Genomic DNA, 27,960 nt, shown 5'->3' with positions numbered 1-27,960 from the left:
TTGGCTGCATTTCTGACTATTCTCCTCAACAGAGCAGTATTTCCCAAACTTATGTCTCCCCAGGAGAATGGCTGAGGAACCACTTTATTCCAAGGACTTCTTTCATTTGCACAGCAGCAGCCCTATGTGACCCCAGGAACATTACTGGCTTGCCTCCAATGCCAGGGAGATGCTGAACAGGTTCACCCAGCTGAAGAAGTTAAATGAGAGCAGATGTATGTCATTATTTTGGCACCTGCAGTGTAGCAAATTGGAACAGTTAGCATCAGACTGGCAATCTCCAAACCTGTCAGAGGACACACCAGCAAAATCATTAAGAGGAGGGGGATTTCTTGTATCCCCTAACAAGTCATTATCCCATTCTGCTCATTGCTTGTCAGGCCACACCTGGAATGCTGTTGAGTTTTGGTCCCCACTATACCATATAAGAAGATGTGGACAGACTGGAGAGGGTCCAGAGAAAGGCCACAAAGATGACAAGAGGACTGGGAAGCTGTGTGAGGCCAGGCTGAGAGAGCTGGGTTTGTTCAGCCTGTACAACAGAAGGCTCAGGGCAGCCCTTATCACCATTTGCCAGTATTTAAAGGGTGGCTACAAAGAAGATGGAGACTCCCTTTTTACAAGGGGTCACATGGAAAAGCGCAGGGGTGATGAGCACAGGTTACTCTGGGGGAGATTCCAATTGAATGCAAGAGGAAAATTTTTCACAGCCATCGGAGTGGTCTCCCCAGGGAAGTGGTGAATTCCCCAACATTGGACACTTCTCGGATTTGGCTGGACAGGGTGCTGGAACATCTGGTCTGTGTCATGCTTTGCCTAGAAAGGTTGGACCAGATGTTCCTTGAAGTCCCTTCCAACCTGGAATTGTATGATTCTGTGATTCTGATCCCTGGGAATCCCAGACCTAGCAGCTCTGCAGAAACCAGCCAGCCAGGGATGCTTCCTTGCCACCTGGGTACCACTGTAAAACGTCTGTCTGGATGCATGGGAATTATCATCTGTGGACCAGGCAGCTTCTTGGTCTCTAAAAATACTTGCCTTTGCTGCCTAACCAATGGTGTTGGATCAAGGCCAAAAACTAAAAACAACCTTGCTAGCCTACTGTGCTAGCAAAAGCAGAGCGCTGGATGTCTGCTGTGCTGCTCCAGTCCTTCTTCATCAGGGGCCTTTCATTAACCCTTTGAAAGGGCTTTAACAATGCTCCTCTATGAGAAATTAACTTATGCTCACTTTTTCTTGGAATCAGCCTTTACAAACTGAGCACTTTAAAAAAATGCACAGCACTTTGAAAAAACCTTAGTATTATTTTTGACAAGAACAAGCTTTCAATGTATTAAGCTTTAGTAGCGAAGTGCAAGACCTGGGCTGAACAGGCTTCTTCAAAAGAAATGCTGTGATTCCCAGCATGCTGACTAGCATATGTACCTGGTACCAAAGCCCATAAAGGTACATATGGGAAAATGAAGTAACCATCTCCCGTTCAAGAGCTGTTGTTGCTTCCATTTGCATTTGATTGCCAATGAAAAACAGATTTCCATCTTAAATTCACTTTTTGGGTTTTAAATCTGAATCTGGCTGGCTGTTTTTCCCCATGGAAAGCAAACGTAGAAACCCCTAGGCCAGACCCATGGCCAAGTTCTTGACTCTAATGCTCATTAAAACCTGTCAGAGCTCCTGCCATGGCTAGAAAAGATTACTCATCCATGGTAATACACTGAGCATGACTCGGTCAGATCCAATCTTTCTCCACCAATTTTTGGTGACTACGGTTAAACTAACATTTATATTACATAAAAGCTTTTGGATGTGGACATGACTTGGTTTCTCCTCCACCTACTTCATTACTAATACAGGAAACACAGAGGGTTACAAACTTGGTTGAGGGGCAGTACTGCATGCAGCCTACAGTATCAAGACCTGCATTTGGAGTATATATATGTTAAACCCATCCTATTCTTCTCTCCCAAGAGTTAAAATGAACATTTTACAATTTTTAAGGTGACACCTTCAACTAAACAGACAACATGAGGCTATTCTATTCTCCGGGTTAATATCCAGAACTCAGGTCTTCCTGCTTAATTGCACTGGCAATGACACTAGCTTGTACCCATCTTCTTGGCAAGGGAGTGAAAAGGACCACACAGCTATGAAATACTCATCTGAAGGATACTCATTATTCCCATCATGCTCTCCCACCCACTTATATCAAACAAACAATTTTAAGGGACTTTTCTGTGGCCACGTCCCACCAGTTACATACATTAAAAGTGGCTGCTTTTTGTTCTTGGTACCCAATAGAACTAATGTAAAGATGTGCAGCTTTCAGATTTGTTTTCTACTGAAATATTCATTCTTTAAGCAGGTCGTATTTGGGAGTGATGGGCCTGCTAAATACCTTGCTGGCAGAGCAAGACAGCTCCTACTACATGTTAAATTCATCTGAGGGATTTCAACTGAACATACAGGTGGCTAAGAAGGATGCATTCTACTACATCATAATCTAGCAGACCCTTCGGAGCAGGTCCATAAGCTGGGCTTCAGCACACACTTGTGACTAAAGCCAGGGGAGCAAAGCAAATGAAAATGAAACGTTTACCTTTGAGAGATCGGCCGTGATTCTGCTGAAGGACTGAAGTTAGGTAGTGAGGGGACACTGACCTACTGAAGAGAAATGCAACAGGTCAAAGGCGAGCCCTGATTAGCCAAATGATTTCTACAACGTACAGTAGTCACAATAATATGATCATAGAGAGGTAAACACAAAACCAACCCAATCACCACAGTTTGGTGGGCAAGCAATTGCTATTGCCCTTAGTAGATGGTCTGACACATTGGTTGATGGTTTACGGAGCACTGTAAGCCATCAGCAGCATTTGCAAAACACCTCCAACCACACACACTAAACAAAAGCCTGGTGGGCAAGAGATACTAACTTCAGCAGAGTTTATGTACCTGCTTAAAGACTGGATTTTAAACAGTGATTTTTACTAAGTAAAACCTCCATGTGAACAAGACATTAGCTTATGCAGCGATGCTTAGAGCCCAGGAGCAACAGGATAGTTAAGGACCAGTTGTGTCCACCTGCTCTTTGAAATGGTAGTGGGAGATTAACAAGAACAAAAGGTAGTGTCATGCCAAAAGCTGGGGAAGAGCCAAAAAAAAAACCCCTTCAAACCAAGATATCTGCTCAGTTTTAAGTGAGCTGAACCTGGGCTGCTTTGGTGATGCTGTCTGCTTTGTTGTCTTAGGAGATCTTACTTTGCCTGGCAAAGTACCACTTAATACCTTACAGCATAAAGGTCAAGTTAAAACTTTCACATGGCTTTCTGCTGCACACCCAGTCCTAATTATTCAGTTCATTATAAATACAGTAGCAAACGTTTAGAAACGAATACAACAGGAATAGTACACAACTCTTAACGCTGTGTGAAACACAGCAATGTGCATCTTTTACAGCATTGCTGGAAGAATTCAAAGGGTAATGGGCAGAATTTTCAAGCCCAACCTGTAACAGCAACCTCACAGGATTAATGGGGTGATTTCTATCATTAAGGCGTGTTCACCTTTCATATTTATCATATTTAGGCAGCTCTATTTTCCAAAATAAGGCACAGCCACAAATCTCCACCCCCCAAAAAATCACAAAGTTGCTAAATGCTTCATATTTCTTTTAACTTCTCTAGATCATTAATTAAAACCCCAAAACGGCGACTTCATTTTTCTAAAATACATTTATTTAACTAAAATCTTCATTCTTTAAGTTGAATTTTGAATAAAATATTTTTCACCGGTTGCTGGCTGCTGCTGTGGCTGCACGCATCTCAACAGCCCTGAGATCAGCTACTCCACACAGCTGTAAATGAGGGATGCCCAACTTGCCATCATGTTATCCAAACTCAGCTGGCCAATGGTAACAGCTCCAAAGGTTGGCATAAGTGCAGGAGGAAAAGAAATGAAGCAAGGTGGCTTGGAATACATCATCTGAGCTATGGAAGGAGCCCTGGCAGCACAGCAGCCTGCCTGGCACTGGTAACTAAAGCTACTGAAAAGGAGAGTCACATTTAAGCATCTCCCAGTGTGGCAACCAAAGGGAAAAAGGGCAGCTGAATGTGAATATGTGCAAAACTTGTGTTTTCTTGAAGGAGTGCAAAGGGAACAGATCCAAAAATGGGGAAAAAATTAAAATAATAATAATAAAAAAACAAAAGCCACAAGGAAAGCAATGGGCACACCCCACCGTGGCTGGCTTTGCCACCTGCAGGTAGATTGTACAAAGAGATGCTAAACATCTTCATCCCTTTTTCTGACCTCAGATCCTCCAAGAATTATATCCACACAGAGCTTTCTTAGAGAAAATTAATGCTTAGTATTAACGCAAGCTATGCATATGCATAAGGTATTAGGAAGATGAGGACCCTGCCTGTCCCCAGAGCCAAAGGATATAATACAGTGGTATTAGAACACAGGGGCCTTGCATGGACTTGTTGAACGAGCTGTGTGGAAATAAAACACATCAGTGAAGCCAGTCACCTATGATCATACACATTTCAGTGTAACTAGACACAGATTCCAGTTTTGGAAAGCTTCTACTCAAAGTAACACCTTTCATTTTACCCTAGAATCCCACTGAATGACAGGCATAGCCCCCCAGCACACTGTAATTATGAACACTACACAGAGCCCTCCCACAACAAGACACAGTCGAATTCGAGCATCAGCCTGTAGATGAATTTGGACAGTCCTTCCAGCCTCTCTCCAGCTGCAACTCTGGCCTTCCTCTTTCTCTTTTCACACACAAGTCGGCCTCTTGAGGCCCTCCCCCCCCGCCCAAAAAAAAATTAGTCCAAGGATTTTTGCACATGGAAGGGAAAAAGATAAATCTGTTTTCCTGAAAGTCTTACAAATGGTTGTATTATTATTATTAAAGGCAAATAAACCAGCTTTCATTAGGGAGAAGTTTAGTATCTTACTTTGTTGTCCTTGTAAATAAAAGCACTGCAGTGGGAATGTTGCCATGTGGCTTCATTAGGACCAGGATTTCCTTGTAATTGTGATAGCTGGCAAGTGGGACTAGTCCTTCAGTGAAGGAAAAAAAGTGGTACCGGAAACAACAGCTTAGATTGAAGTCCTGATCTTCCAAGTACTTCAGCATTTGGGTAACATCTCTCCTCCCCTACACCTAATTTCAGTATGTTGCTTTCCTACAAGCAAGGTAAATCTTAACTTCAGTGCTTGTATCATTGGACTAATCTTGGAGAGGTTGAGGCTCTGAATGACCTGCCCTGCAGTAGGCTGTCTGTCCTGATCCTCTGCTCCTCTGTCTGGACAGACAGCATTCCAGAGGTCCTTTCCCATCTGTATTATTCTTTAAATCTGGAAGTTTTACCATGTTAACATGGACACGGTGTTAACAAAGCTTTCAAGGACCAAAACCTTCACTCAAGTTGTACCAAAAACCAGAAGTTCATGCCCTTACAGAGAAACATTAAAGCCTGTAAAAGCATTATCATCATTATAGGAGTTCAATTACAGTAGCTTCAATAATCTTTGTTCCCATAAAAAGCCTTACAACACCACCAGCCATCTCTTACTTTCCAATTTTACTATTTCTTAATGCTTAAGTGCTTCAGGGTTATTTTAGTAATGCTCTCATTCCCACTGAAAACAGGATACTCCTGCTTGGCTCTTTCAAACCCAACATGACCCTTTTACAGCTCAAGATGGCTGGAAGGTCAGAGACCACTGTTTCATCTTGTAGGTTACAAGCCCAACTGGAAAAAGCCCATGCCACACAAATCTTCAGCTACTGCCAGACAGATAAGGGTTGCACTGGGGTGCCAGCTCCCGGGGTCAGTGACCTGTTGGACCCTTATAAATCTCTGCTCAACGTTATCAGTTTTACATCCTGCTCCTGTAATCCTAGGTCCTCCTGTTTGTTAAGGAAACTCCTCGCAATAAGGTTAAGGCACAGGGCGATGTTCAGAGACCGTAATTATCTCTTATCTCACCCAAATTCTTTGCTAAACTAGATAAACTGGCCACATGCCTACCTAAGAACTGAGCTCACCATCAGCAATGCATTCCTCTCTGCTTTCTGTCCTTCTCCTCTTCCTCTCTGTCTCACCCCATAGGCTAACCTAGCTGCAGTTCTTCTTCCTCTACTGAGGATGTTCACTTCAAATTCTCCAGAACCTATTGCCTAATCTTAACATGTGCTGGGTGAGGAAGTCTCGCAGGCTCCACTTCCGAGCGTGTTTATGGTAAAGGCTGTTCTTCCCATCCCTGCTGCAAAATGCTTTTAACAGCCTCCAAGAAAAACACACCTTTCACAGACCAACCTCTCTAAGCACTTCAGATTGTGGAAAAGTTGTTTTCTACGACAGTATCTAACATATACATTTTATATCCAGGTGAGTGACTTAAAGGAGAAAGACCCACACTTCCTTCTAAGCTAGCAGCACCAGGCACCCTACATCAGTCCTGGTGAACTATGTTTGAAGGAGGATTTTGCTCCAGTTCCTGCCACAGCCTGCCCTCCAGACACACGGGATCACCAGTAAGCACCCACCACAGCCCTGACCTCCTTCTCTTAAACTCTCCCACAGTTATGAAGGTGACTTGGACACGAACCCCAGATCTGCTACCTGGGAAGCCTGAGCTCGTTACATCTCCTCAGCTCTTCTAGCCAGTCTCACCTAAGCCCCACTCAAATCCTTCTCTTGGGTGGCAGCCTGTAACACCACATCAACATCTCCATGGGCATTTCCTCTCTATCATAACCACCACACACCTTACTCAGATGAGAAAATTCACCTACCTTGGGGGTGATGCTGGCGGCGTGTAAAATGCAAGCGCTGAGGGAAAAGGCTGCTTTTTCAGGGCTTGGACAAGATTAGGTTTATATTCCGGGTCAACGCACCATAATGACCCTTTTCCATTCACCTGCAAGAAAGAAATACTGCAAATTAGAAGAGCCAGGGGCCAGGCTGTTACAGTCATTTCTAATGTGACATTCCCAAGAGGCAATGATGTTGGCATCCAGCACCGTACAGATGATGTGCATCATCCTCAGGCAGCTCCATTGCCTGCGTGGGAAGGGGACACTCCCTGTGTGAGTGTGTGGTCCCAAGACCCTCATTATATGGTATGGAAGCACCCATCTTGCAGCTTGGGATAGCAGCTCCAAAGCTCCATTCCCTTTCATGTTTGTCCACTGAAAGCTGTAAACCTTGTTTTAACGCTTGGTAAATACAGCCGTGAGTTTAAGGATCTGTCCAGGCACCAGTGAATTGATCAGCAGTCTTCCAATTAAGAGGTTTCTAAGGAACCAAAGCACCCTTCCCTTTACTTACATAAGTACACATACTCATTTAACTTTACACAATCCTGTAAAAGCACGTTGCCAAACGCCTGGCTAAAAACCCAATGAACGTATTTTGATGCACCTAACAATGCAAGCACCACTGTGCTAGTTATTCTTGCTATTAAGTTTGGTATGCCAATAGTTAAGCACCATTTTATGGATGGTCAGTGAAACAAGACTAAAAAGGACCCACACAGCACATAAATCCACAGTCCTGTTAAGTCACAGGGCTTTTACTGAAAAGAGGAAATATTTTGCTATACATAGTGAAAAATCAAACCAGGGAGGGCTCCAGCTGAGCAAGAGACAATTTTGGTTGAAGCTACTGCCTTTCATAAAGATCTCTGAGCTGCAGCATCTCTCCGTTATTGATTTTTTTAACCTGAATCTTTCTTAATACCCATCTTTTCATGCTAAAACTGAACACAGCCCGCAAGATACCTATCAAGAAGCTTACCTTTAATTAAACAGCCATGATGGCTGGCAGGATGATTTAGCCAGCTAGGTACTAACAGGGGGTATCCTCCCAGACGGCTCCATCCATCATCTCAATGACAGACTAACATCCTTTATCTCTTTCCCCAGCAACCCAACCCCTAATGCTGGGGGTTGCTATTTTTCTCCCTTTGGTAGCTTTGAAGCTACCACAGGTTTTATCTGCCAGTTCAGGCAAGCACTTCCACTTGACACCTAATGCTGTTCAGCTGGGCCTGCAGCCAGAATGGAGTTAGTTTCCCTCTTTCGTCTTCCCAGCCAGGTATTCCCACCAGTTTGCTGCCCTGACAACACAACACAAGGATTTTGGGTGGGTATTGCAACAGCGAGCTGAAGCCAGACAGACACTCAGTCCAGTGCAAGAGGCAATAAACAGGGTGACGTCTTCTTTGAGTAGTCAGACTGGGTTAAGTATACTCCTTTGGGAAGTTATATTGGGTTAAGCATAATGTGAAATCACACTTTCACCCACCATTATTTGCACTAAAAGCAGACGTTAAACAAAAGAGGTGGTGATGCCCATGGGGCTGCTTGTATGCATCGTCTCACTCACATTGGCTGCCTTAGCAAAGCTGCACAGTGGCAATCCATGACAGGTCTTGCTAGTGTCACACTTCAGGGGAAAGCCATGCACAGCTGGAGCTGAAAACCCCATAGAACACAGATACATCCAGCTTGAAAAGAGCCCAGAGGTCTAACCACAGCAACAAAACAGACTGCCATTTCTCCTACCAAAGACCAAGTCTACTATGACCTAAAATGCTAAACTGCCGGTGGAGGTTACCATTTCACATCAACAGCGGGGCAGCTGTTGAAGCACCCAGCTTCAGCCCTGCACAGTGGTTGTGGTTCCATCAGGTATGGGCTGTTGAGCTGGGTACTGGAAAATACTGTGTGTCCGCATGGAGGTCTGTCGTACACCCACCAAGAGGTTTGTCAGATCACAGACACTGTTCTCCTATCTCTACAGGCTTATGGATGGGACCTGCTCATTGCCTGAATACCTGAACAGCCACACAGGTTGTCTAGCACCATGTCTTGTCAAAAAAAAGGACATACCTACCAAGAAAAAGAAAGGGAGATCTGTTGAAGATACTCAAGCCCTGTCTCCCCCAACCTCCTGGAGGAAACAGTAGCAGGGCCACATCCATATGAGCAGCAGCATGCCAAATTGATGCTTGACGCGGATGCTGCTCCTGCCTCCTAACACCTTTTCTCCCCAGTGGTACTGATTAGTAAAAAAATCCCCAAACCCACAACTGTAAAATCAAATCTAGCAAAGAGCAGGGAGGCTCCTCAGGGCTTCCTACTCCAAACCACTTTTCACTTCAAATCTGCGTATCAGACACTGCTCCTTCAAAAAGAGCAATGTCCCCCTGCAGACCTCTCTCCCCCCAATCCCAAGGTTACGTGACAGTGCTTCAGATGCATTAGCTGTATCTTCTGAGGATTGCTCAGAATCACAATCACATCAAATTGAGCCCGTAATCACAGCTCCACGTCTTCAGGGGCACCAAGGCCACAGCAGGTATACTGGAAGGCAAGCAGGTGTCCCAGGCACTGGCTCCAGCATCATCCCCTTGCTGTTCATCAACTCCAGCTCCCAGCCACCAGTACCAGAGAATCACTGGAAATCTCCTGTTGGGATGACTGCAGGCATGAGCTCAACTGTAACTTTAGTAAGAAAGGGTATTTCAGCTCTATCAACTAGGGTAAACTTTGACAAACCACTTAGGTACAGCAGCATCACAACACGTGCTTACAGAAAGGGCAGTGCATATTTTAGCAGAGATGTGACATACGTACATCCTGTTTCCAAAACATGAGAAGTTCTTCCTCTTGACTGCAGTGCTGTCTCATATGGGAGAGTGCACTGGACTAGGCTGCCCAGAACCACATCCAGTCTGGCCCTGAATGTCTCCAGGAATGGCGCATCCAGCCCCTCTCTGGGCAAAAGGATTTCATAGCCAATGGCTAGCAACAATACCCATGGAGGCATCAGAAAGCATCCTCAGCCTGCCCTGGGATGTGGGGGACAGACCCTCCCCTCCTGTCAGACACAGTCTAGGAATATGAGAGCCCAGATTTGTTTGAAAGGCTTTAAAGCCCTTCTCACCCAAAATAAGCCATGCTCCTCTGACGCAACATGCCATGAGCCTCCCTGCTTACCCAGGCGCTTGGGATAGAAGCTGACTCGCACTCCCTTTGGGACACAATTAAGATGCCATTAACAAAGAAAAAAATGGAATAAAATACAAAATTATCCTGCCCTCTGAGCAAAGCACCCGGAGGCATGGCTGTAACCATGGCTAGCACACGTGCCAGGCAACACCACCTGCAAAACGAGCTTGGACGCTACCGCTGCTTGCTCCAAGGTGACAACTGAGGCGGGTCTGAGCGTTCCCATCATCTCCCATGGAGTCTACATGTATTGCTGTGCCCCAAAGACTTGTTTTGCAGGAAGAATTTGGAGCAGTACTCTCATCTGGTCCTTTCTAAAGCAGGGCAGAGGATCAAGACTTAACCACTGTTTGCTGGAAATGGGGAAGCTTCAGCAAGCTTTCAGGAGAGGCTTTCTGCGGTGGGTGTTTTTGGTGAATGCAGTTTCTGTTCTTAAGAATTAGAGAGCTGCAGAGTGTCTGGAGCCCTGGGAAAATGCTGACAGAGCACATCAGCATCACCTTACTGGTAGTGATGGTAGCTATTCTGCATTGTGGTTTTCCTACTAGAGATGTTGTATCCAGCAGCAAGCCATCCTCAGAGCCCAGCAATACTGGTGAGGGTGAGCAGAGGACCTGGCAGTCTCAAGCTCCTCCAATCACCCGCCAAGACATGAGGTTTTGATGGTAACTCCTAAACCTTGAGTGTTTCTAGGCTGGAAAGAGCTGAGCTTTAAATGGCAGGTTCACAGACAGCAGGAACATACACCAATAAAGGAGATTTTCCTTGCTTTCCTTAATTCTTCTGAAACTCTTGTCTCCCTTCCTGGATGGAGCCACACAGACCTTTAATGGCACTTTTGCCACCTGTGTTGGCTGCTCAGATCCACGTCCTTCACACATGCACAGTCTGCAGCTACTCCATTACAGCACCTGTGGCCACATTAAAAGCCCATCCTAACATGCAGCAGGATTTGGCTATGGGAGAGTCAGTGAACTTGCCATACAGCAGCAGAAAGTCCTTTTTCCCAAGCAAAGCTGCTGCTTGGGAAAACAACACCCTAACAATTTAATGTAGGAGCAGGGATACTGAAAATCATAGAATCATAGATGCTTTGGAAGGAACCTTAAAGCTCTCTCAATTCCAACCCCCTGCCATGGGCAGGGACATCTTCCACTAGACCAGGTTGCTCCAAGTCCCATCCAACCTGGCCTTGAAGACTGCCAAGAATGGGGCATCCAGTCCTACCAGTACAAGGCAATCCTCCCCCATGGCCACTCAGCTCCAGGACCTCTATCTACAGTGAGAGGCTGTCAAGCACGCCAGGCATTGCACACACTTCTGATAACAAGGCTGCCACCACTCAGGCTGACCTCCGAGCAGACGCGTCCGGGATTTGTTTGTTGACTTCTGGTATGTGGTTTGTTGGTTTATTCAAGTCAGAGCCAGCTCTTTGAGAAATGGGATGGGAAATGACAGAGGGAAAAGGAAGTCACCAGTAAAACTGTAATGGTCAGGAGAAGAAAGAACTTGTACAGGGAAGGGTATCCTTGAATTTAAGGAGTGAAGCTTGTGTCTGCACCACGCAGAGACACACACTGTTGTGTTATGACAGAGGTTAAAGCAATACAGTACATTAGATGCAAGAATTAAGACTGTTATTGTGGTAAGTGTAAAGGAAGATCACAAATGAAAGAGTTTAACATTCAAGGCAGCCGTTACATTGAGGAACACTCAGCCACGTTCATACAGTGTGCCTGCAAGCAAGGGTGCCTTGCTGAAGGCCACATATGCACCCAAATGGGCATCACCAATGCTTCCCTGCTTGGCATCCCACAATCTCTTCTGCTCGCCAGTGCAATTGTAGCCACGGCCATGCTGGAAAAGCATGGAAGGAGGAACACACACTGATACTTAAGCCTTGGAAAATAGAGCACCAGTTTAAGAAGCTTCAGCAAAAAGACATCCCAAGATGCCTGAAATTTAAGGCAGGGTATTGCAAGCTAACAAAATCATAAGTGAAAACAAGGTCCTTTGCAATAGCATGTTAGCCAGACCACTTCTAGCTCTACCTAGGCCAGCACTAAATACAAAACCCAAGTGACTTCTGTCATCCTGTGATTTGTCAGAGTGGCATTTCCAAACCATCTTCAGCTGCAAATAAAGCGTTACAGGACGTGGAAGGGGGGGAAAAACCAAATCAAACCAAACCGAAAGTCCTCAAGAACAGAGTCTTCTCCATTCCCCCTGAATTTCAGACCTGCCCCACCTCCCTCCCGTCAGGTCTCACCTTGCCATGGCCTCTCTCCACCTTTCGGAAACACTTGTTCAAGGAGAGGTTGTGTCGGACCGAGTTCTTCCAGCCGGTGGGTGCCGTGGCGAAGTAGGGGAAGCGCTCCAGGATCCAGCTGTAGATCTCTTTGACTGGCAAGCTCTTGTTGGGAGAATGCTCGATCGCCATGTAAATGAGAAGGCTGAAAGAGTAGGGGGGTTTGGAAGTGGAGGATTTCTTTTCAGGGTTCTGGTAGCAGGACGGTGAGAAGGATGGCACGCTGTCACCCTCAATGTCATATAAAGGACTAACGATCGGAAGACCCTCGCTCCCGAGGCTGAAGTTTGTTAGCAGGTTAGTACTTTCATGCAGCCAGTTCAAGTTTGTGAGCTCGTCGTCTGCTGAATCTCTGTCCACCACGGTGGCCTTTGGCCTGCCGGCATCGCCTGCATCAGGCAAGCTTCCCATGCCATGACACTGCCGTAGTCCTGCAGCTCTTTCTGCTCCGGGTGTTTCAGCTTTCTTATCCGGAGTCATTCCAGTGACTGGACCCATTTAGCTTTATTGGTCTGCAACAAAAGAGATGGTCAGAAATCAACGCAAACCTTCAAAACCACGTTCAGTGGAAGCCCACCAAACCCAAATGCAGGGCTGTAGCATAGAATCACAGAGAGTTTGGGTTGGAAGGGACCTTAAAGCTCATCCAGTTCCAACCCCCTGCCATGGGCAGGGACACCTTCCACTAGACCAGGCTGCTCCAAGCCCCTGTGTCCAACCTGGCCTTGAACACTGCCAGGGATGGGGCAGCCACAGCTTCTCTGGGCACCCTGTGCCAGGGCCTCAGCACCCTCAGAGGGAAGAATTTCTTCCTAATGTCTCATCTCAGTCTCCCCTCTGTCATTTTAAAGCCATTCCCCCTTGTCCTGTCCCTACAGGCCCTTGTCAAAAGTCCCTCTCCAGCAAAAAGTCCCTCTACATCCCCAGCTGTGCAAGAATATTGTAGTCACTGATGAGAGCCAGGGTCCAACAAAAGCGTGGCAATAATCTCATGAGCATGGGTTAACACCCCTTGGTTTATAACCAGAACTTAAGGTAAGCATTGGGAAACGTCTGTATCTATCTTGAAACACCAATCTCGACACAGAAATAACAGCTATTTTGATGTCAGCATCTGAAATCTGAAAAAGACCTTAACAGGTAGGATCTGATCCATTCAGCTCTCACATGAACTCTTTTGTTCCACTCATTATATTGTAAATTGACCTATGAAGAAGCGTTTGCCTTTGGTGCCCAACAAGTGAAAAACAAGTTGCAAAACTTAAATCAGCATAAAGTGAATTTGTTCACTCAGTGTGAATGAAGTCTTCACAGCCCCGTGTAAGTCACAATCACTTCCAAGTTTTGCCTCCCCTTTCCACCAGGGAAAGATCTGACCAGCCTATCAGTTGGTCAGTTGGGTCTTATGGAGCTACCCAGGTTCAAAAGACCACCTTTTTCTCTTGCTGCAAGGGTTGGCTGCTCTGTCCCAGGCTCTCCTGCAAAGCAGAGTGGTGAGACCAGCACTCAAGAGGAAGTGACCATCCACTGGGGTGGCAGCTCAGGCCTGTCGCAGAAATAATGGCTGAGCACTTGCTTTGGATTTTTCCCTAGATGGGAAAACCCAAACCAACCAAAACCCAAAAAACTCACCGAATTCTAAAATTATCACCAATAAAAAAGCCACTCAGAAGAGGCCGCCCATGCTTTAGAGGCATTAACACTAACAATGAACGTCTTCTTGCTTGTAGAGCTTTAAAAGCAGCCATCTAGCAAACTATGTGATGGCAACAGCTGTTTTTCTCCTGCTGATGTGACCATGTCACAGCTTGACTGCACCTACAGCTTGGGCCAACACAGCTGTACCAGAAGTACAGACCACCAAAACCACTCAACTGTACATATATACACAAAGACACATATTACAGAGGCTATACCAACCTGCTCTAAACATAAGACACTCCCAACTATGCATGTGGTTTACCAGTAAAGCTGAGACTCGTATTAACTGTACAAAAGCCTCCAAAACCCCCAAGCAAACAAAGAATTACATGCAGTTATACTGCCCAGCCTGCCTGGAGATGTGTTTGCCTAGCCTTCTTGCTTGGGAAGAGGGGAATGATATGTGTGATGGAGCAGTGACACGGTGACATTGGAAGGCAACAGCTATCTTTATGCTCCCCAAGAAGAACCAGAGCCCTGCCAGCCCCTCCTGGTGCCCGGCGAGTGTTGGAGGCAGAATTTGTGCCTCCCCAGAAAATACACTGGCTTTCCCATCAGCAGTTTCTTCTCCTCTCTTCATCTGCTTGTATGCTTTTGCACCAGCTATTGCAAAGCCGTTTTGACAGGAAAACCCGCACCTATGCTTACCAGTACTAGTGCTGGAAACCGTCCCCAGATTGTCTGTTTAAGGCAGGGATGGGTGTGATTACCAACCAATCCAGTCATTAAAAATGAACAAAAATAAAAAGATTAAAGCAAAGCCAACTGCTCAAACAGCCCGTCAAAAATAGCTTTGCTCTCCCGACAATTTATTATTCCCCCAAGCCGTCAGAGCAGATTTATATTGGCACTCAGTGGTGGCTGGCTTCAAACACAGCAATATATCCATAGGCTTATGTCACTTCTTCATTCCTTTCTTAAATTAAGAAACAAGAAAACCCAAACAAACCAAAGAGGCAAAATTCCTAAAAGGAGACAAACCCCAATCCTGCTGCAATGTGAGCTGCACCATTTTCGTCATAATGATTAACCTCACCTTCTTCTTCAGTGCCTCTTTAGCCAGCTACATACTAACTCACACTTCTCAGCCATAGAATCCCAGACTGGTTTGGGTTGGAAGGGACCTTAAAGCTCATCCAGTTCCAACCCCCTGCCACAGGCAGGGACACCTTCCACTGGGTCAGGTTGCTCCAAGCCCCATCCAACCTGGCCTTGAACACTGCCAGGGATGGGGCAGCCACAGCTTCTCTGGGCACCCTGTGCCAGTGCCTCACCACCCTCACAGGGAAGAATTTCTTCCTAACGTCTCATCTAAATCTCCCCTCTTGGTTTAAAGCCGTTCCCCCTTGTCCTATCACTACAGGCCCTTGTCAAAAGTCACTCTCCAGATTTCTTGTAGCCCCTTTAGGCACGGGAAGACTGCTATAAGGTCTCCCTGTATTTTAGCACTTGGCTCATTTTGTATGAACTATCCCTTTGCAAATCTTCAGCCAACCCCATCCCTGGAAGAGAACCATGCTTGGCCCTTCCTCACTGTCCAGTGGCATCAGATGAAAGGTGCTGTTTGGCATCTGCACAACATCAGTGCCCCAGATAAGGGCAACCTTCTCCACAACTAAACATACCTATTTATTTCTGTAGGACCAGCCAAGCAAAAAAGTCGCCTCTGCTAGCACTGCTAACAATGCAGTGATTTCACCCCAGATTTAAAATTAAAAAGAAAACAAAGAAAACAACATATTTCTGTGCATTGTCCCAGTCTGAGGAGTAGAATATGGTTTTAAGTCAGGATAAGAGATTTTTAGCCATATCACAATTCTGTTGGGAGAGCAGCTCTGCAACCACCCTCTCTGCACCAAGCTCGGGGCGTGCAGCCTTAGTTATAGGGCTGGGGCATTTGTGAACTCCACACACAGCTTTGGTACTAACATAAACAGGCACTGTGAGAGTATTTAAAACGATGGGTACATGCTTTTTGCACACAAGTAACTATACCAGGAGCAAACTCTTCTATAGATGTCCATATTCCCCTGCGCCTATGGCACGTATCAACACCAGGTTTGTCCTGACTTAAATACATCACTGAATGTATTGTGCTGTTAAAACAGCACAAGAACTGCACGAATAAATGACTGTCACTGCTCACCTACACAAGTTTGGGATAAACTTCCAAGCCAGCAGGCACACAGCATGGGACCAGCCACAAGTTTGTGCATGTTAAAAGGGAAGAGCAGCAAAAAAAGGACATCTCTGCGTGACTAGGGAAACCCCATTGATACAAAGCACCACATCTGCTTCACCAAGAGCATTAAAGCATGACACCAGGCCATTTTTCCCACCATTAATTTAACCTTCCCTCCCTCCCTCATCTCCTTTGTCTTGGGCCGCCTTGCTCCATCCCCTGCCCACCCCACAGCAGCGGCTGGAGGTCAGCTGAACCCCCACCTTTCCCAGCCCTGTGAAAGGCCTATATTTGATTACAACACTATATGATGTCACGTATCCAAGACAACTAAAGGCATTACAGTCTCCCGAGGACAAAACCACCTCACGGCCATAGACTTTGGCGAGCCAGGAGCTGTTGTCTGCAGAGGAGAAAGTGGGCAGCTGCACCCCACCAGTGACAAAGGGCACCCAGAGATGCTCCCATCAGGGTAGCATCCTTCCTGCTCCTCATGGCTTGCAGGGGAAGGGGGGGGGGGGGGGATTGAAAATAACTGGTTTAAAACCCATTTAAAAAGCAGTTCTTGGCTTCTCAAAGCCAGCCTGAAACAAAACAACCCAACTGAGGGATCAGACAAGCCATAAACTCACAGGTTGCTTTTCAACCTTAGCATGGTGTGGTCGAAGAAGAAAGGTTTTCCAGGTGTTTGCCCAAGCCTCTCTCATTTTAATCCTCTTTTAATGTCAATATTCTCCCTCACCCTGTGATATAAATAAAGGCAGGGGAAAAGAAAAGCAAAAAACCAACAAAACAAAAATGGGAGCTTAAAGCAACGAAAAGGTCCAATATGAGGAAAAGAAATGCTGCAAAACTGAAAAAAGGAAGGGATTAAACCCTTACCATAGCCCAAGGAAGAGTGGTTTTCATCTGAGATCTAACGTGTATGAAAACAAGTTTTCATTTTTAGAGTGAGTACACATAAACACACACACGTGGGTTTGTGAGCCAAATGAACATCTCAAACAACGATATGTAAACTCAGACATGCCCAGACCCCACTCCAGACCCTGTGCATGGCCCAGAGCCTCTGAGACTTGGCCCCTGAGAAGCCTTTCCAAAGGCTGCAATCACTGCCAGACCAGGTTTTCTGTGCCTCAGATTTAAACCATGCACATGAAAACAGTCCACCAGAGAAACTGGGAAGTGAAGAAAACGAACAAAACAAAACAAAACAAAACAGCAACGAAATCTATTAAGAAACCCCCCTAAAAACCCCTTTGGTGTCACAGAAAGTGGTAGGGGAAGAAGTGCTTTAAAAAGAAATGCTTTACCGCCAATAGCAGCTTTTCAAAAGATGCCTCCAGGTCATGTTCCTGGAACGCTGCTTGCTAAATGGACTAACATGCAAAAAAATGTAAGCCATTGATAACATTCACAAGTGAGCCATTTGAGCACATGCCTTGCAAAATAATTCTGATGCTAATTCCCCTTCCAGGGTAACCCTTCCATGTGTTTCTTTACCATCCCCTTGAAACAGAAATAAGCTACATTCCAGCTGGTGTCAGTACCAATTTACCAACACTGGAAAACATAATGCTATCTGCTCCATCCAGCTTTTCTGCCTTCTTCAGCCTTAAAGAACCAGAACTCCTGGTTTTCAGCTGAAAACCAACAATTTGAAGCTTCGCCCCAGTGACCCTTCTGCAAGATTTAGTTGTAGCACAAACCCACCCACGTTACCAGTACAGCTTTGTGATTGTGAAGCTGTCACTGGTTGCTATTTCCCAGCTCCTGCTCCACATCCCTACGCAGCAAAGCGATGCTCCTCACCATGCTGACCTTCTTGGTCAACTCGCTCTTAATTTCACTCCACAACTGTTGAACTTTGTTTTCTGTTTCCAAATCACTTTATATCAGAATCAGCCCTCTCCTCACCATGGCTGCGGTATAAAATTACCTTCTATACGGTGACCCCACAGAGGAACACATGGACCAGGCAGGTTTCTTGTACAGAAAAATGGCCCAGTTTAATCATACAGGGTCTGTACGTTGAGGTACACCCTCAGGGGGAAGGCTGCAGAAGATACAAGCGTCTCTAAACATAGAAGAAAGGCATCCATGCTAGCAAAACTAGACCCTCAAAGTACAAGATGCCATCTGACACTTCTCATACCACATGGTCATGAGCCCAAACGCATATAGCTCCTACTTTTGACTACTCAACATCCCTAAATCAAACCAACCCAGAAGATAGGAACAGGTTGCCCCGCTCTTTAAGGCCCCTTCTAACTCAAACCGTTCTGTGATTCTATAGTGGGTCTGGTGATGGTCCTCACAGACCAGAAGATGATGGACGGGTGACTGCTGCTGCTGCTTAGCAGCAAGCCTCTCAGCTCCCACTCACCCAGTGGAAGCTTTCCAGTCACTCAGCTCTCTCCACATCCAGTAATTAGCTTCTAGGTGACCATGGCCCCATATCTAAACACAATGCAATGCTTTAAGAGTGTTAAAAAGGAAGAAAGCAGGGGACCCCACATGAACCAGGAAACCAGAATTAGCTACATACTGCAAGACAGGAATGCACTGAAAATAACCCAAGAGAAGGAACGAGGCCTGAGAGTGGCATCAAGACAGGCTGCTGCAGGAGATGGGCTTTGGGAAAACAGCCAGACACACACAGAATCTTTGAATCAACTGAGTTGGAAAAGACCTTGAAGACCATCCAGTTCAACCATTCCCCAGCACTGCCAAGGCCACCACTAACCCACGTCACTGAGGGCCTCATCTACATGGTTTGGGAACACTTCCAGGGATGGTGACTCCACCACTGCCATGGGCAGCCTGTTCCAATGCCTGAGCACCCTTTGGGGAAGGAATTGTTCCCAATATCCAAACCTCTCTTGGTGCAGCTTGAGGCCATTTCCTCTTGTTCTGTCACTTATCCCTTGGGAGAAGAGACCAGCCACCGCCTGGCTCCATCCTCTTTTCAGAGGATGCACATTGGAGACTCAGCTGTGTAAGTAGATAACCTGAAGATTGAGCAGCAGCAAAAAAAAAAAACCCAAACTAATTATAGAAGTAAACTACATATAAACTGATCCTTACAGAGGGTGCAGAAGATGAGTTGGGGGCAACTTCTGCAGCAGCAGTAGCAAATGTAACACAGTCCCCAACATACTCTAAGCTTTGAGGGAAGAAGTAAAGAGCTCTAAGTCTTGTTTGAGCCTAAAAGAAAAAAGCTTGAACACACTAGGAAAAAGAAAAAGCAAAAATCTACACCATTGAGTTCTGCTATTAATCTTCTTATCTGCCCCAGTTCTGGGCTTCTTTTGAAATGGTCCTGGTACGCTCAGTCACAGGGGTATTCCTACCCCAGACACAACAGCCAGGCCTCCTGGTTGCCAGCAGGCACTCAGCACAGAGGAGCACCCAGCAGTGCTCCCCAAAACCGGGTGCAACCCAAGCCTCATGCTTCCATAGCCACCGTGTTTCACAGGGAGGAGGCAGAGTACCCAGGGTCATACGGACGGCGGCTGGCATCAGACAGCATTTCTTCCCTAGGATGGAATTTATTCCTGAAGCATGCATGAGTGAGCTGCCTGCCACTTGCTGACTTCAATTCTGTTTTGCAAGTACCCTAGAGCATCACTGTGTGCATTTACCCATGATGAGGGTGGGATGGAGAGCTCATCATCACACAGCATGCACTAAGTCAGACTGCTCACGTAGTATGACAGGGAATGAATCGTATCCTGTATCAGCAATAGCTTGGCCAGCAGGGCCAGGGCAGTGATCATCCCCCTGTGCTGGGCACTGGTGAGGCTGCACCTTGAATCCTGTGTTCAGTTCTGGGCCCCCAGCTACAAGAGAGACATTGAGGTGCTGGAGTGGGGCCATAGAAGGGCAACAGAGCTGGTACAGGGCCTGGAGCACAAGTGTGATGGGGAACGGCTGAGGGACCTGGGGGGAGTTAGTCTGGAGAAGGCTCAGGGGAGACCTTATTGCTCTCTACCTGACAGGAAGATGGAGCCAGGAGGGGGCTGGTCTCTGCTCCCAAGGAACAAGGGATGGGGCAAGAGGAAATGGCCTCAGGCTACACTGAAAGGGCAGTCAGGCATTGGAACAGGGTGCCCAGGCCAGTGCTGGAGTCACCATCCCTGGAAGTGTTCACATACAGTGTAGATGAGGCCCTCAGTGACATGGTTTAGTGGTGGCTTTAGCAGTGCTGGGGAATGGTTGGACTGGATGATCTTGAAGGGCTTTTCCAAGCGCACTGATCCTGTGGTTCTATGAATAAACACGTATCACACACAGAAGTCCAGCCAGAAAAAGAATGTGAAGCAGCATCTCAGGGTCTTCTTGTTTTATGCAGAGGCATCTTCTCTGGGAGCCAAGGAAGTGGCTGGACCTGCAAGGAGACACACCACACGTACCCAAACCAGCCCTCTCGGCTGCTGCGCTGGGATGCTGATGGGGTTTGCAGCCTGCAAGTGTTCACCTGCCCAGAGACAGAGCTGCGTGTGCTGACATGAGTCACGCCGATGGCCGCGTCTCGGCGCAGGAAGTTGCCCAACACCCTTTCAGATGTGGAGCAGCGAGGCACACGCACTAGGAATGAGGCACTCGCTGCCTCCACCTGCTTCCCTCAGAAGGGTTACAATCAGTGCGCTGGCATCCTGCAGTTGAGCTTATACACAGCCCACCTCAGGAACGGGATGTGGAGGAATAGCAACGGCCACAAAGAGAAAACTCAAGGAGACAGATGGAAGAAAAAGGGCAGGATTTCCACTTGTGCTAAAAGACAGTGAGCATCCATCTGTATCACTGACAACATTTACTTATGGGCACCAAAGGTTGCGTTTCATAGAATTATCGAATGGTTTGGGTTGGAAGGGACCTTAAAGCTCATTCAGTTCCACCCCCCTGCCACGGGCAGGGACGCCTTCCACTAGAGCAGGTTGCTCCAAGCTGCATCCAACCTGGCCTTTTTCATTGATTCACAGCCGGGAAAGGAAAGCTGTACTTCACACAGCTCATTTTGCACCACGGCAGTGCAGTGGGACTACCCCACTGAAGGGAACAGCACAAGAGATACACAGCAGTGGTTCATTGTCCTGGTGTTCGGTTCATACTGGTGAGATTCAGTCTTCTGCATGCATGGGGTACTTCCTCTCATCTGTACCAGCTCCTTGGAACCCAAATAACCAGTCACCAAGGAGCAATAACAGGGAAGGAAGGTGGAATTACAGCCCCAGCTGAAACCAGCATAAAAACCTCTGCTGTTCTTACAGGAACCAACATTTCCACACAAGAACAGCATCACTTTCTCACCAGTTTAAACTGAATCCATACACAGCATCTTCTTAGAATCACAGAATCATAGAATAGTTTGGGTTGGAAGGCACCTTCAAAGCTCATCTAGTCCAACCCTTGCAGTGAGCAGGGACATTTTCAACTAGATCAGGTTGCCCAGAACCACATCCAGCCTGGCCCTGGATGTCTCCAGGGATGGTGCATCCACCACCTCTCTGGGGGTAGATGTCCCATCTTCAGGTACCAAACTATCTCATTCACTGAAAGAGTTGGCCTTTGCTCTAGGTGTGAGGCTTTCGGGTCTCCTGCACTGAGTAAGCAGAGTCTGTGGTTAATGAAGATGGTAAAAATCAGCCTGACGTTCACCTAAGCCTCTGTCTGCTTTCTCAGGCACTCACTCACTCGCCAGGCAGTTTCTCCTTCAGCGGGACCATCACACAACCCTGTAGCTGCTCCATTACTTACTGGACTGGCACATCCTGACACCGAGATAGCTGCTGGCAACGCAGCTGCCTCCCATCCCGAGCAGCACAGAGGACATGGGGAGGCTCCTCAAGGAGAAAATCTGTGGTGCTTGGAGCTGTTGAGGCAGCACACTCCTTGGTTGGTGTTCCTTTTTGGATAAAAGGGGTATAATCTTACTTCTGGGCTGAGCAACCCCTGTGGAACTTCTCCAGCACAGCCTCAGCAGCAGCACCTAGAAAGGGTCACTCAATCCTCTGGCCTAGATGTTGCCAACAAACACATCAACCAAGTTTCACGTGGCCAGGCTCAGAAATAGCATACCCGGGCACTCAGTTCATTAGCTCAAGCTCTGTGCTGGGTTAACTGCAGTTCAGAGCTGATGTGCCCAACTACCTTCTGCAGAGCTTGGGGAATGCGAGCTGGCACCTGCCAAGACAAAAAAGACACCAAACACCAAACTGACTTTGAACTAGTTCAAGTTCTCTGGCATTACACCAGCTCCATTCTTCTTGCACAGACACAGCATCACACCAGGCTTCTAGAAGGAAAAGAAGACCCCAATCCAAAGAAACACAGCAGAAGTTAAATGATTCACATGTCAACATATTGCAGCCCAACCATTACCAAAGTCCATCTAAATGCAAGCCCACCAATAACATGATTTGGAGTGGGTGTACGTATATTTTTTTTACAAGGGCCTGCAGGGACAGGACCAGGGGGAATGGCTTTAACCTGACAGAGGGGAGATTGAGATGAGACATTAGGAGGAAATTCTTCCCTGTGAGGGTGCTGAGGCCCTGGCACAGGGTGCCCAGAGAAGCTGTGGCTGCCCCATCCCTGGCAGTGTTCAAGGCCAGGTTGGACACAGGGCTTGGAGCAGCCTGGTCTAGTGGAAGGTGTCCCTGCCTGTAGCAGGGGGTTGGAACTGGATGAGCTTTAAGGTCCCTTCCAACCCAAACCATTCTGTGATTCTATAATGTATATACATACGTAGTACAATATAGATAAAATTCCCTTGATTTCACAGGTTAGCCACAAACCCAACCAAGCTACCTTCACAGCACTCAAGTCCGACATAATTCATCATTTTTAACTTTACATTTTCACATGATGCCCATCCCTCGGCAGGCACCAAGGCGACTTCATCCGGCCCCACTCAAGATTACTCCTTATCTTCTGGTTTCCCTCTTTGTCCTCTTTACTCTTTGTCTGGGCCATGTCAGAACCCAAACCCTTCTGGACTAAAGCCGGTTCCGGCTCCCACACAGACCGGGAGGATCGGTGTGTCTGAGCTCAGCCGATGCTCCACTGAACACCCACCCCCCCCCTCCCCCAAGAAACACAGGAACGTTCCCAAGAGCCACGTGCAGATCCCAGCCCCTCATGAGCGGCTCCCAGTGTTTCACCCCAAAACGTGGGATCCTCACCAGGAGGTCTCCCCCCCGCCTCCACCAACCGCAGCCCCTCTGCCCGCCCCTGGGGGCTCTCCCCACCGCTCCGGGGACAGGACAACGTGGCTCCCCGGCGCACACACACACACCCGCCGGGGCTTGCTGAGTTAAAGGAGCCGCTTGCGGCTTTTCCCGCGGTGACCCGGTGGCGCGGAACAAGCGCGCGGCGGCCGCGTCATCCCGGGTCACCCGCGGAAAAACCCGCGGGCGGAAGCTCCGCGGAGCCGCGCCGGGGGGAGGAGCTGCGGGGAAACGGGGTGGAAGGGGGGGGGGGGGTGTCCCCATGCACCGCGCAACTCCCCCCCCCCCGCCCCGCATCAGCAATGAGAGTGGTAAGAGGGGTCGCAGCATCCCCCCCGCCCCAAGCACCAGCGGAGCCGCCGCGCCGTTCCCCCGCGAAACCCGTCCGGAACGTTAAAGACAAAAAAAACCCAACCCCCAAACCGCTGAAAACCACAAAAACTAAATAAAGAAAAGGGGGGGAAGCAACAAAAACGGGCGTGGGGATGGAGGGCGAGGGGGAAAGAGGGGGAGAGGGGGCGCGCCGGCTGCACTCACCGCGGTCATGAAGCCGTGCGGCGCGGACACAATATGGCAGCGGGGGGATGTGTCAGGAGCAGCTGCTCCCTGCGCAGCGGCGGCCGCTCCGCCCGCCCCGCTCCCCATGGCAACCGGGAACACCGCCCCGCCTCCCCATGGCAACCGGCAACACCGCCCCGCCTCCCCATGGCAACCGGGAACACCGCCCCGCCTCCCCATGGCAACCGGGAACACCGCCCCGCCTCCCCATGGCAACCGGGAACACCGCCCCGCCTCCCCATGGCAACCGGGAACACCGCCCCGCCTCCCCATGGCAACCGGGAACACCGGTTGCCATGCTCGGGCCCCGCATCCCGCCCAGAGCATCTTCGCCGGGTGGGAAAAGTTCTCGTTTCCCCCCGGAACAGTCCCCCCAGACCCTAAATTTAAACGTAAAGTCTGCTTTTAGTTTCACTTCCCTTTCCGGTCCGCTCACACATCCACACTCACCCATGCGCTGGTGTGTTTTGCCTGGTTTTCCCCTCTTTCCATTCATCTTTTTCATTTCTCCAATGACATTAAACCTTTTTTTTTCCCCTCCCTTTATTTTTCTCTTTTCTCCCTTGTTCCTCTTTTTTTACCATTTTTTCTTTTTTCCCTTGTATTTTTCTTTTGGTCACAGAATCCCAGTCCGGTTTGGGTTGGAAGGAACCTTAAAGCTCATCCAGTTCCAGCCCTCTGCCACAGGCAGTGACACCTTCCACTAGACCAGGTTGCTCCAAGCCTCATCCAACCTGGCCTTGAACACTGCCAGGGATGGGGCAGCCACAGCTTCTCTGGGCACCCTGTGCCAGCGCCTCACCACCCTCACAGGGAAGAATTTCTTGCTAGTATCTCATCTAAATCAGTTTGAAGCCATTCCCCCTTGTCCTCTTAACAAAGATAAAGCCACCACTATGTTTGCTCTGCCTTGTAGCACACTGTCCTCTGCTCATGCTCTCAGCTTTAAGCTTCTCAGGGCAAGAACTTTGCTGTTTGCTTAGCAGGGTTTCACACTCCTGCTCACTTGCAGTCTTAGAGCATAATAAAGAGGACCTCGGGAAGCTGTCTGCAGGGAGAATTCTTGTTTGTGTTTATTCACCCTCCCAAGGTTTCCTTGCCTTCAGAAGGATGCTTGGCTTTCGCCTGCCTCGTGATGCATTGCAGTGACTTTATTTGTAAGGGAGGGTGGGAACGGGTTGCAAGGAAATTCCCCCACTCCACACTAGCAGAAACCAGTTGTTGGGATTTTAACTGGAAACAATCTCAGAGAACAACCTCTAGGGTTTTTTAGGTGTGAGGAGGAATCAGGCCCAGGGTTACAGCAGGCAGAATATTGCCTCACAGGCAGAGGATCAAATCCAACAGCAGAAAGGCTTAGCCCAGCACAGGCAGGTTCCTTCTGTTGTGCTGTGAAGCTTCAGCTTCGGAAACAGAGTCCAGCTGCATGGTTTTGACCAGGGTAAATTGTTCTCAGCAACTGTTACTTTGTTCCTACCTAATTTCTGCTCTCTGAATGCATTACGATCCATTCAACCTTTTTCTTCTTACAGCTGCAGGAGCCAGCCAGGGCTCTCCTACCCTCTCGTTGAGCAACAGAAGTGCACTTGTATAAATTATGTATTACTAAAACCATCAGAATGCTGAAAGCACCCTCCATTCCTAAACCATTGAGAACAGACCTTGCACTGCTGGTACCAGCAATCCTTCGCCCATGAGAGGCAATTTTGCCTGAATTTCCATCCCTTTGCTGCCCAGAAAGCATGCAATGCGGCTTGCGTGGCTGCCTACCACACCTCAGCTGCTCCAGAGGGACGGAGGAGCAGCTTGCTGTTTGCCTGTTGGAATCCAAGTGTGTTACTTTGCCTTTTGCCTGGCTTGGCAGTGACCTGAAAGAGAGACCAGGATTGAATCCGGACCCTTCCACTTCAATTGTTACACCAAAGGCTCAGTGTGTGCCACCGAGGGTGGTATCTATTGTCACCCCTTGATGCCATTTCCACCCCAGCCTTTAAAGTGGAGCTGGTCACAGATTTTTTTCTCATTTATCCCTTAAAAACACAGTCTGGGTTCAGTGGGAATGCGCACCCTCACATCTTGTCCATTTTGGTGGATTAAAAACCCAAACCCCCAAACCAAGAAGGACAAAAACTAAACTAAAAGGACAAAAGCTGAAAGTGCCCTGAAGTTGCCACCCTCTCATGGAAACAAAAAGTTCCCCAACGTCGCCTTTGAATGGGCATTTTATGTAAACCAGGGGAAGTGGAGCTCTTCAAACGATATTCTACACCTCCTGAAAAATATCATCACCTTCAGGTTCCTCTGTCCTCTCTACTCGTCAACCTGTCTATGTTAGGTTTTTGGCTTTGAACCATACTGCTGTTAAAATTCCATCAACTTCATATCAATAAAGGCAGTAACCAAGATCTGAGGTGTTCTGGAGCGCCTTCTGCATCACCTCCAACAACAACCAGCATCACCATCACTCTTTGCAGCCTGTGAAGTCACCGATGGCGGCAGCAGTGCAGCTGGGGACACCATGGGTCATCATGGGGGAACTCGCAGCTCTCCTCATTCTTGCCTGCTCTGTCTGTCCCTGCCTGCACTGACTCCCGACTAGTGACCTCAGTCAGCACCAGGATGCCTTCACTTAGTGCCCAGGCAGCTGCTGGGTGATTGAGGAGCCTGTCTGGTGTCCATGATGAGTTTAATCCTTGTTTCCTTACCATGATCCCAACGGCCTGCTAAATCCTGCATGCAATTTGTGAAAGCAAGGGGGAGCAGGTGGTGGAGGTCTGGGGGCAGCAGCATCAGAGAGAGCCAAGGCCACTGGAATCTTCCTGCTCATATTCCTGAGAAGCTGGAGGGCCATGGCCTGGAGGATGCCCTGCCAGGCTGCTTTGTGCAAAACCCCTGAAAGCTGCTTGCTCACAGGTCTGAAGGCATTATCCCATTCTTTCCTGCCATTTACCCTGTCCCACGAGGGATATCACACACCGCCTTTATCTCCCTCTCGCTCCACCTCGGCTTTCTACTGCTTACAGGACAATCACCAGAGCTACTGAAGAAAACCAGCAGCAAAGCAGTACTCATCCAATAAATGTGACAAGGACATGGTGCTATTTCCCAACACAGACCTTTAAAATAGGCAGCCCAGATGTTAGTCATGGTGCTACACTACAGGTGTCTGCACGGCTCCCCAGGATGCACATGCCGCACCTCCTGCAGTCCCCCAAGGCAGGAGGTGAGGGGAAGCAGGGCTGCAGAGGTGCTGAGGTACCACCTCCTGCTCTGAGCCAAGGCAGACTCAGCAGAGGCTGCTGGTGCCTCTCCGGGGCTGTCCTTGAAGGCACTGCCCACTCAAGGACATGTCATGTCTGCTTTGCCCTCATCACTGCATCCCTCCTTCCTGGCTCCTGCATGATCTCTGCCAAAGGCTGGCTGTCCTCTCCCCTCCAGGGCACAGTCACAGCTCTAGATGACTTGTGTTCACCACAATGAGCACAATGCAAGCTCTGGGCAGAAAATACACCCTGCCACCTCTCCCACGTCATGGTCAGTATCTTCAGACCTTTGCTCTTACTTCAATCCAAGGGGTTGATGGTAGATGGCATTTATATGTGCGTACTGGGATAAAGTTTACCCTGGGTACAGAGGACATCCAAACCTGTTACGTGGAGGACAACCCCACTGGGAAGGTGGAAGCTGCCTCCAGGAAGCTGCAAGCTGCCTATTCTGAGAGGAGAGAGCACAGAGGGGGTCTCCAAAGGCTGTATCAGCTGGAGCTGACCCATGCCACCCAGCACCATGAAAGCCCCTCCTCACCCAAGCTGTAATCTGAAGTGCGATACAAGATCAGTGCTCTTAGGTGTGACCTAGGAGCGTGGAGACTGGGGAAGAGTAGGAAGGGAACTGCTAATACAAAGTGCCAGATTGGCTTGAACATGTTATATACAAGAGC

At 48.0% G+C, this 27,960-nt stretch overlaps 1 protein-coding gene across 3 annotated transcripts in view; it reads right to left on the bottom strand.

Moving 5' to 3' along the window:
• The window catches only part of FOXN2 (forkhead box N2), a 31,460-nt gene extending 7,310 nt beyond the window's left edge, over window positions 1-24,150 (bottom strand). Inside the window, exons 1-4 of one of the 3 annotated variants that reach the window (XM_062605891.1) lie at window positions 24,000-24,150; window positions 12,309-12,859; window positions 6,818-6,942; window positions 2,597-2,661 (exon numbers count right to left, since the gene is read on the bottom strand). In XM_062605891.1, the coding sequence (XP_062461875.1) occupies window positions 2,597-2,661; window positions 6,818-6,942; window positions 12,309-12,845 (727 nt within the window). In that variant the 5' untranslated portion in view covers window positions 12,846-12,859; window positions 24,000-24,150. Of the gene's footprint in view, window positions 1-2,596; window positions 2,662-6,817; window positions 6,943-12,308; window positions 12,860-21,990; window positions 22,124-23,999 lie in introns of those variants that run through there. The other 2 variants (XM_062605893.1, XM_062605892.1) reach the window with 2 other exon arrangements.
• Window positions 24,151-27,960: the final 3,810 nt, after the last annotated feature.

Source organism: Pezoporus occidentalis, unplaced genomic scaffold, assembly GCF_034315485.1.
Source record: "Pezoporus occidentalis ecotype Australia unplaced genomic scaffold, CSIRO_AGI_Poc_V1 ctg93, whole genome shotgun sequence".
Lineage (NCBI taxonomy): Eukaryota > Metazoa > Chordata > Aves > Psittaciformes > Psittacidae > Pezoporus > Pezoporus occidentalis.
This window is presented reverse-complemented; position numbering and strand designations above follow the sequence as displayed.